General features: G+C 36.3%; 1 protein-coding gene and 1 non-coding gene across 2 annotated transcripts; one reads left to right on the top strand and one right to left on the bottom strand.

The window, feature by feature from the left end:
* Nucleotides 1-4,399: 4,399 nt before the first annotated feature.
* LOC131054983 (uncharacterized) lies at nucleotides 4,400-5,804 on the bottom strand. The gene is made up of 4 exons (XM_057989587.1): nucleotides 5,286-5,804; nucleotides 4,887-4,981; nucleotides 4,673-4,754; nucleotides 4,400-4,526 (listed from the first exon to the last, which is right to left on the bottom strand). Exons 1-4 carry the CDS (start codon nucleotides 5,781-5,783, stop codon nucleotides 4,473-4,475), a joined length of 729 nt encoding a protein of 242 aa, XP_057845570.1. The 5' UTR covers nucleotides 5,784-5,804; the 3' UTR covers nucleotides 4,400-4,472.
* Nucleotides 5,805-8,165: 2,361 nt separating this feature from the next.
* On the top strand, nucleotides 8,166-8,237 carry TRNAP-AGG (transfer RNA proline (anticodon AGG)). Its single transcript has one exon. It is a non-coding gene; the product is annotated as a tRNA-Pro (tRNA).
* The last annotated feature ends 1,633 nt before the right edge of the window (nucleotides 8,238-9,870 follow it).

Raw genomic sequence — 9,870 nt, forward strand, 5'->3', positions numbered from 1 at the left:
GACTTGTATGTGGTAGTATAGCCTATCTCTTCATTCTTCATATGTTGAGGTTTATTATGCCTCTTTCATCATCATTGCATATCAAAACATACTTTATCGTGAGAACACCCTTGTAATTGTTATTACTTATAAAGTGTTATTTGGTGCTTGTATGTCTTCAATTATGGTTTCTATTAACCATCCTCTTTTAATTTTATGTATTCATTAGTTATTATTACTAATTTATCATATGTTAAATTACTAATCCTTTTATATGTTGGTATATGATCTATGCAATTGATTTGATGAATTTCTTGACTCAAGTATGTGCTAGTATAGCCTATATCTTCATATGTCAAGGTCTGATGTGCATCTTTCATCATCATTGTATATCAAACATACTTTATCATGAGAAACCCTTTGTAATTGTTTTCATGTATGAAGTGCTAATTGATATTCGTATGTCTTCCAATAGGGTTTTTATTAACTATCTGCTTTTAGTTTTATGATTTCTCCTTTATGTATTTTTAGATAAAAAGTACACATAAATCCCCAACAATCCCAACATACGAGGGACCTACCCCTCTCAAACTTAGAGGAAAATTGTTATTCCATAATGACTCTTCCATTGTTGGAAGAGTCGTCTCTACTCTTCAAGAGAAACAAGATCAATTTTAGCGAAGCAATTGTAGTAACAAGTCTGTTTACCATCAAGTATGACAACTCTGAATGTTGACATGGTAAACCTTCTAATCTAAATGCTGATATAGCAAACTCCTTAGAGATCTATTGAAAATCCTTTCGAATGATTTTTTAACATAAGAATTTCATGTGTATTGGATTGTTTAAATGGATACTTTTGACTAACCCAAAGGAATGAACGCAGTGGAAGATTGTTATTCCATAATGATGTTTCCAATTGTTGGAACAATTGTCATTGCTCTTCAAGAAAACATCATGGTTAATTTTAGAGAAACAATCACAATGACAATGACAAAGGTTTTCCAACGTGCTACTTTTGTCTAATGCCAAGCAAGATTGTTATCTTCAAAAAAACATGGTTAATTTTAGAGAAACAATCGCAATGACAATGATAGGTTTTCCAATGTGCTACTCTTGACTAACGTCGAGGAAGATTGTTATTCCATAACGATCTCTCTAAAATGGTTGTTACTACTCTTTGAGAAAAGATGGTCAATTTTAGAAAAACAATCCCAGTGACAAAACTGTTTACCAATAGATATGACAACTCTAGACATATTGAAGATCCTTACAAATGATATTTCTCAATAGAATAATTTTTATCAAGCAAGAGCTCTTTTCATGTGTATTGATAGAATAGTGCTAATAAATTTTTATTAAGCAAAAGCTCTTTTCACGTGTACTGACTTGTAAATAATTGGCTACTTTTAAGTTACATTTTCCGATGTGATACTTTTGACTTGTTTTAACAAGTTGATTCATTTGTGATACATCTAATGACTTGTTTAAACAAGTTGATTCATCTAAAATTGCTACCTTTACTTCATATTTATTTACCTACAAAAATCTGTTCATATTTATTTACCTACAAAAATCTTTTGATTGGTGTAGTTGCATAGTTGTAGGTGGCATTGTTGTGTCCACCTAGGTTCAACATTGAAACATGGTTCATCTAAAATTACACGAGTCTTTGCTTCATATTTATTTACCAACAAGAAGTTTATAGGAAGATTATAGCTTTCATGGCCCATGTAGTTGCATGGTTGTAGGTGGTATTGTTGTGTCCACCATAAAAGATACATAATATTTATTTTTTTATTTTTATTTTTATTTTTTTATAAAAGATACATAATTGTAGGTAGCATTTTTATGTCCACCTAGGTTCAAGGCTTTACAACCATTCAAGTAGGTAGAGCATTGTTGTGTCCACCCAGGTTCAAGGCTTTGCAGCCATTCAAGCAAGTAGCATTGTTGTCTCCACCACCCACAATGTCCACCCAGGTTCAAGGCTTTGCAGCCATTCAAGCAGGTAGCATTGTTGTCTCCACCACCTAGGTTCAAGGCAGGTAGCATTGTTGTTTCCACCACCCAGATTCAAGGCTTTGCAACCATTCAAGCCGATAGCATTGTTGTGTCCACCTATGTTCAAGGCTTTGCCACTCTAATGGGCTTTATTAACATTGTTGAACATGGGCCTTATTAGCATTGTTGTGTCCAAACCTTAGTAACATTGTGGCTCAACATTCAAGCAAGTAGCGTTGTTGTGCCCCCGGGCTCAAGCACAAGGCTCCCCCTCACCATTGTTCAAGCAGGTAGCATTGTTGTGTCCACATAGGTTCAAAGTAGCACAAGGCTCTTCCTCGTCATTGTTCAAGCAGGTAACATTGTTGTGTCCACCCAGGTTCAAGGCTTTTCCACCCCAATGGGTCTTATTAACATTGTTGGACATGGGCCTTATTAGCATTGTTGTGTCCAAGCCTTAGTAACATTGTGGCTTTGCCACCCCAATGAGTCTTATTGGGGTATTACACCCCAATGGGTCTTATTAACATTGTTGGACATGGGCCTTATGAGCATTGTTGTGTCCAAGCCTTAGTTACATTGTGGCTCAACATTCAAAAAAAGTAGCGCTTTTGTGCCCTATGCTCAAGGCACAAGCACCCCTTCTGTATTTGTGCCACAAGGCACAAGGCACAATGGGCCTTATTAACATTGTTAGACATGGGCCTTATTAACATTGTTGGGCATGGACCTTATTAGCATTGTTGTGTCCAAGCCTTAGTAACATTGTGGCTCAGCATTAAGTAAGTAGCATCGGTGTGCCCGGTGTGCCCTTGAGAAAGTAGCATTGGTGTTGCCCCCGAGCTCAAGGCTTTTGTGCTTTGTGTCCCCAGGCTCAAAGCTTTTGTGCGCCCCCCAGGCTCAAGGCCGGGTTGGTTCAGCCTTCGAAAGAGAGAGTTAAGATAAACCCCCCTAATGAACGATTGATCCCTTAAGGCCAAGGAAAGAAAGTAGTATATTCGATAGAGTTATCTTGATCATGTTGGTTTTCACCGCCTACGCATATGATCAGTCTTCCTATACGGATAGATCTGCGGAGTGGGAAGGCAGGCATAACACTTCCTGCATCCACCAGCATGACTCCGTGCGAGGACTGAGCTACGCATGCCTGCCAAATAAAGAAAGGCTTTTTCTCTTGCCTTCCTATCTCTGTCCATCAATTTGCCATCCACTTATGGGAAAACTGAACGTGTGGAGGGATGAGCATATGAGATAGCTTCTTACTCAACGACGAGAACCTGTAAGGATAAAAGTAGCGAGCATGGGCAACCGTTGAAATGGACCGATGAGAACGAGTGAACACTTTTGGCTTGATTCTCCCTCTCGACTAGGGACTAGTTCTTTTACTTATTATCGGTTTACTTACTACTTATTCAACAAGTTCGAGGAGAGGTTTTTGTATCGCCATCCCCTGTCCCCCCTCCTCAAGGCTTTTGTACTTCTCCACTAGGCTCAAGGCTTTTGTGCCCCCATTCCCCCTCCCCAAGGCTTTTGTGCTCTCTCCCTCCACACACAAAACGCTAAAAGTTTTTGTGCCGCCAAGCTCAAGGCTTTTGTGCTAACGGATGCATCTATTCTGGTTCCAAAAAGACAGTACGTATTGACTAACACGTGTGTTAGTCGCGCATTTTACACCGTCGATTTTGCAATCGATTTTGCAATTAACGACTGTGATGTGATTGACTAACCTGTTACTAACACACTGTACGAAAGGTCTGTTTTGGAACTAGAATAGCTGCAACCTGTGCCAACACCATAAAGGGTGCAAACAGGTACAAGCAAGTAGAGGACACTCCGACTTTCTATATAGTTATCTATATAAGTAGGAGATTTAGGCTTAAATGATCTTTTTCAAGGAATAAGACGAATAGATTTGCATTTTCAAAAGTGTGAATGGATATCTCACCAAACCATGTCAACTGAAAACAAGCGTGTTACTGAAAACAAGCGTGTTTTTGGATGGGCTATTGGATGTCTGATCTAAGAGTTGACATTTATACTCACGGCATCTTAATGTGGGCATTAAAGCCTTACTTTAGTGCTAACCTAAACAATTGCCCTTCCCTCACATTAAAACCTTCCCTATTACAATGAGAGCCCTTAATGTTCTCTCAAAGTTTTGTATATCTTATCTTTAAGCTATATATTTATAATATTGTTTCAGTAACTTTTGAAATTGATGGAAAAATCATCATATTTAACCAGAGGCAGACTTCTCAAATAGAATGAAAAACCATCACATACCACCAGAGGCTTGCTTGGTCAAAGCATCGAAATAATTATTGAATCTTTTCAAACTTTTCAATACAACACGTTGTCGATCCACAAAATGCAATTGAGAAGATGGATGCTTAGCAGCACAAGATGGCACAACAACTTGAAAGACTATAATATTGCATTTGAGGGAAGTATAAATTACAAAAGAATTACAGATACTTAAGTAAAAGTCGTCACAGAGGCCCAGGAAAAATGCCAAGTTCCCTTTGCTCATTCCATCTTACTACCTGCGTGATAATAACAAAGAAAGCTTAGAAGTGGGGAAAACATAACAATTCTAAAAAGGCAAAAAAACTTAGACATGTAAGCCAGTACTGCAATGCAGCAATAATATTTTTTAACAAAATGAAAATATTTGTGAACAATTACATACCCATTCAGTAGGACATAAAGATCGATAATATTTAGCAAACTTGTCACATTCATTGGCACCTTCTCCCTTAGCTTGAATGCATCTGTGTTTACAAACATCATATAACTAATAAACAGCCCTTGCAATATGGAATATAGAGAAAAATTTGCTCTGGAAACGTATACCAGGAAAAAAATTCATGATAAAATGAGAGCAGAAATTAAAAACATCATACTTGTGATACTCAATGTAACGAGTGAAGCAGTGCCTTGTCTGGTTGGTCGTGGGAAAACGAAAGTCTGCGGGTGCTGTCTTTAAAATGTCTTCAATCTGGTTTACAGTTCAATCAATATAACAAATTTCATGAGATTTTCTGAAATCAGCCAATTGCTCTCCTTTACACTATTCACAAAACCCTAATTTTAAGATTGTGGGTTTTTAGCCCAATAAAATAAATCAGCTACAGAACACCATCATGGGTTCTAATGAAAAAAATGAACCAAGCAATGCTATAGACAATGTAAATGCATGGGTAACACAAAAAATAACTAACCCAATTATAATTTCACCCCAGATTTACCAAAAGAATTTTTGATAAAGCAACCAAATCATAATATAAAGAAGAGAAGAATACTGGAATGGATTTTCGGTCAGGAGTTTGGTTGATGGAGCCCATTTCATGGGCAGGCCTAGGGGCTTGGCGTCCTAAGGTAACATCTTCCACTTTCTTTCCTCTAATGGGAGCTGGGTCTACTGTAACAGGAGGTGGGTCTACTGTAACAGAATCTGGGTCTCCTGTAGCCGGGGCTGGATCTACTGTAACAGGAGGTGGGTGTACTGCAACAGAAGCTGAAGCTGGATGTACTGTAGCTGTGGCTGGATCTACTATAACAGGAGGTGGATCTACTGTAACTGGAACTGTATCTACTGTAGCTGTAGCTATGTCTTCTGTAGCCATATTTGTTGTTCTTGTTCTTATTACTATTGCTATTCTTCCAGAGACAGATAGAAACATTTTCATATGGGGCAGGTGCTTCTTATACATTGCATGTACTGATACCATGCACAACAGATTATTTGACAATTCGATTCTAAGATAACAGATGGCAATCATTTGCTCCCTTGTCACCATGCCACATGCCTTCTTTGCCACATTACAGGCAAGGTTTAATATAGAAAAGTAAAACCGACACACATGAGACTATTAAGAACTAAAAAGTTCAAAACTAACTTTGCTGAATCCTTCCGATTAGGATATATCCTATTGTTATTATTCAGAATAATCCAAATAGCTATTCTCATAGTGGCATGATACTCTGATCACTTGGAAGGATACGAGGGAGGTTGGTATATTCCCCCTCGAGAGGACAAACAGGGTTGAATAATGTGGGTGTGCTGTTGAAAGGATAAGAAATGATGCAATAGTTAAGTCCAGAGGGTGGATAGACAAGGCATAAAAATAGATGGAGTCGTGTTGCAATGGCTTGAGCAACCTTTATTGCATATCATACATGATATTATGCAACTAGGGTGATAATGTGCTAAGTGCATAAATAGACATAAGTATTTTTGGAAATACGGTCATTTATGTCAAAGGAGTGTAGATTATGTGGAGCTCATTATGAGGTCTAATCAATATGTAATTGTACAACCACAACTATCATAATATTCATGTTTATGTATTTGAGTTCCAAAAATATAGTGTCAAATTGTGAGTTTAATTGTAGTATGAGTTACATCCATTCCTAGTGTTGGAGGTGATTTAGAAGTTTGATCCGCTTGAGGTATATTCCTCAAACAAGGTGTTTACACTAGTAGTGTGTTGTACCAGGCATTCTACATGTCTAAAGAGTTACGACTTGAAGTTTGGAAGGAGAGTATGTCTACACATGTTCTATCAAATTCTCTATTTTTTAGAGTTGATCTTTTGTGGACAAAGAGTTTGAAGTGACAAAGTGGTCATATACTTGTTGATCAATTGAGTTTTTGTTCTGGATTGATGCACCAGAAGTTTGTAACTTGTTATCATCGGAGATAGTGTGTGGATGACTGTTGGGACTAGATTAAGATACATTAGGAAACTTATAGCGTGTTCTTTCTTCTAGTCAAACATGTGGGCTTTTGGACCTAGCCTATTACAAGCTTGGTGGTGGTTTGTGCTTGTGGTCAACTTACAAATGCAATAATCTTTCTTAGGTCAATATATGAATGCAATTGTAGTTGTAACACACATATATAAGTGTCCCTTCAAGTATATGCCTTATGACTCTGTAATATGTAAGACCGTGATCCCTCTATGGAAAGATGATGCAAGGATCGTCATTTAATGATAACACAAAATAGAAAACAAGCAAGCATGCGCAATAAGACAAAAAATAGACAAGGATTCTCCCCAAGTCAAGTTGAAAATTGATTGATTGATGATGATGATATGAGAGCATTACTAATGATAAGAATAATGCAAGTATAGTGTTGTTGATGATAAAAATATGAGGATTAGGAACAATATATCTTGGTGATGATAATTAGAGTAAAATGAATCGAGGTTTATAGTTAAGTCAGGAACAAAACTATTGTTTGTTTTTTTATATTATGCGCTAGATAGCTTGTATTAGAATTTCTAGTATCTGGATGGATTTCTTTGAGATTTATTTGGAATGCTTAAGAGGATTGAGGATAATTGAGTAGGAGTTGGATTAATAGGAGGAAGATTTAGGTAGATTGGATCCAATCTCAAGGGAGAACCAAGGTTGCGGACAAGGATGATAGGATGGAGGGATTTCTTAGATAGGAGATGAAGGAAGGATAGGAGATAGGAGGATATTTCAATGAATATGACAATGAAAAGGTAGGCCCTCATAGTCTATTTGTTGGATCCATTACATGGTACCCAGCCTAATTTTGAAAGAATCAAGATGCAATTTGTTAAGGTTAATTTCAACACATATACGAGCATATGTAGTAACTTTTCTTTCTAAAGCCCATGAGTTTCCAAAAGTACAATGATAGATTACAAAATTTCAACTCTCTAGAATTGCACTAAAAGTTATTTACATGATCAGAGGTCCTTAAATAAAGAACAAGGGGGCCTTTGAACTCCAAAAAGAGAAAACCATGGGTGCCACAAACTCCGACGATACATAAAACCATAACATTTTTTATAAAACAACACCCACACATAAAGAAAGCCACTAGAAAAGTCTCCAATGACCATCCATACCAAATACAAAACCTTAAAAAACAAAACAAAAAACTTTTAACTACTCATAAAATCACATAAATTATATTTTAAATATATTTGATTGCTAATTATTAATTCAGCATATAAATTAGTGTCAAATTTGATTTAGTTTTCAAGCTCTAAAAAATTTTTTAGCTAAAAACCAAACCAATTCTACAAATCAGAGAACAAGTAAAAATATTATATCAATGAACAACGTAATACTCAATAAAAAAAATGCCTATATTTGTAGAAGATTTGTGTATGTTTTTCCATTCAAATGTTCCTAAATGAGGGCATTTGGTCTAGTGGTATGATTCTCGCTTAGGGTGCGAGAGGTCCCGAGTTCAATTCTCGGAATGCCCCTGCTATCAATAATGGCAAGTGTTCACACAGAAGCATTTGTTAGGTTTTTACTCTATGTCGAAACTATTCTGATTTTAACCATGCTGGACAATTCAGACAAACTTTAGACGCTTTTGAGAGTTATTTTACTAATATAATTTAATTAGTCTTCTTTTCGAGCAATGTGATTACATTATATAGCTCATATAAGAAGGCCAATTCTTTGACCTAAATGTCAAATAAAATTTGTGGACTTACAAATTGAAACACATCTATATGTTTATTTTGGATTTAGTGAAAGTGGTATCAGGGGAGAGGATCTAAAAGTTAAATTTTTACGTCAGCTTACTTGGCAAGTCTTGTACTTATAACTAAGGTTTTAGGGTCATATCATCAAATATGATGCCGCATCAACATGCTTTTTTTCAAGGTGTTCAAAAATGTAAAAAAAAAGTGAGACTGATATTTGTGCACTAAATCATTTTTTTTGGTGTGTTGATGTGGCATCACATGATTTGTTGCTTTTTAGATCTAAGGAATACAAGTGTGGGTCCCATATAAATGTCTTTATGTAAGTTGCAACCACATGTAAGTGAATCTTTTTAAATGATTTATAATTACATTATGAATATGATGTCATTGAAGAACACAATCAACCTTAAGTGACATAAAATATTTAGAAAGGAAGGGAAACTTAGAAATTTAGAAATCAATCATAGAGATCAAATGGCCAGGAGTGAGGGGAAAGGAGAGAGTCTAATAGGTATAGTTTTGAGCCACTTGATTTTACCTATTTTGCATTATCTTTCATGTTTGGTAAGACCAAATAAATGAAAGAGGCTCTTAATAGTGATGAGGTAAACCATTGGAAAAGGTCCATGGCATATGAAATAAAGTTTCTTAATAAAAAATAGTCTAGGAATTTATAATAATGGTCAAGAAAAGTAAAAATAATTGCTTGCAAATGGGTATTAAAACATAAATACAAGGATGACAATTTTGTTGAAAGAAATAAGGCAAGATTGGTTGCAAAAGGGTAGTGCCAAGTTGAGGGTTTATAATTTGATAAGACACTCTCCATCTGCAAAGTAGTTTCAATCATATTATAGATAACATTAGCATCTCAACCTTGCAGATTCACTTCCACTTGATCTCTCTCTTGGTCCTAATGATTGTATCGCCTGGACGGTGGTTCGTCGTAGGCGGAAGGGGAGGTCCTCCCCCCTTGTCCAAACCTCTCCCTCTCAAGGCTTGGGTGTCTCTTCCCCTCCTTGAGTTGGGTCTTGTTTGTTTTTTGGTCTGACATTGTTGTTAGGGGGCTTGCTCCCTTGGTTAGTTTTGTCTTTTTGATAGTCTCTGACTATGTTAAGGGTCGACACCCTAGTTATCGCTACCTTTTTAATTAAAAAACATTAGCATCTCATGATTAGAAAATTAAGAAAATGGATGGGAAGACAACATTCATTCATGGATAGCTTGATGTAGTCATCTTTATAAACCAAATTTTTAAAAAAATGAAAAAAGAAGAAACAAATTGTAGAGAATATCTTTTGTTGTAAATTAAAGGGGTAATTGCATAAGCTATGCATGGTTGCACAAGTACATTCATTAACCTTGATCACCTACACAACAACGTGCAACCCTACATGTAGTT

Source organism: Cryptomeria japonica, chromosome 8, assembly GCF_030272615.1.
Source record: "Cryptomeria japonica chromosome 8, Sugi_1.0, whole genome shotgun sequence".
NCBI lineage: Eukaryota > Viridiplantae > Streptophyta > Pinopsida > Cupressales > Cupressaceae > Cryptomeria > Cryptomeria japonica.

What these genes read in the sequence shown, in the direction of transcription:
- LOC131054983 (XM_057989587.1), bottom strand. Translation starts at nt 5,783, where the DNA reads ATGGTGACAAGGGAGCAAATGATTGCCATCTGTTATCTTAGAATCGAA. An exon ending in CGTTACATTGAGTATCACAA is followed by an intron (nt 4,755 to 4,886) that starts GTATGATGTTTT and finishes TTGTAAACACAG; the next exon opens with ATGCATTCAAGCTAAGGGAG. An exon ending in CTTTATGTCCTACTGAATGG is followed by an intron (nt 4,527 to 4,672) that starts GTATGTAATTGT and finishes ATTATCACGCAG; the next exon opens with GTAGTAAGATGGAATGAGCA.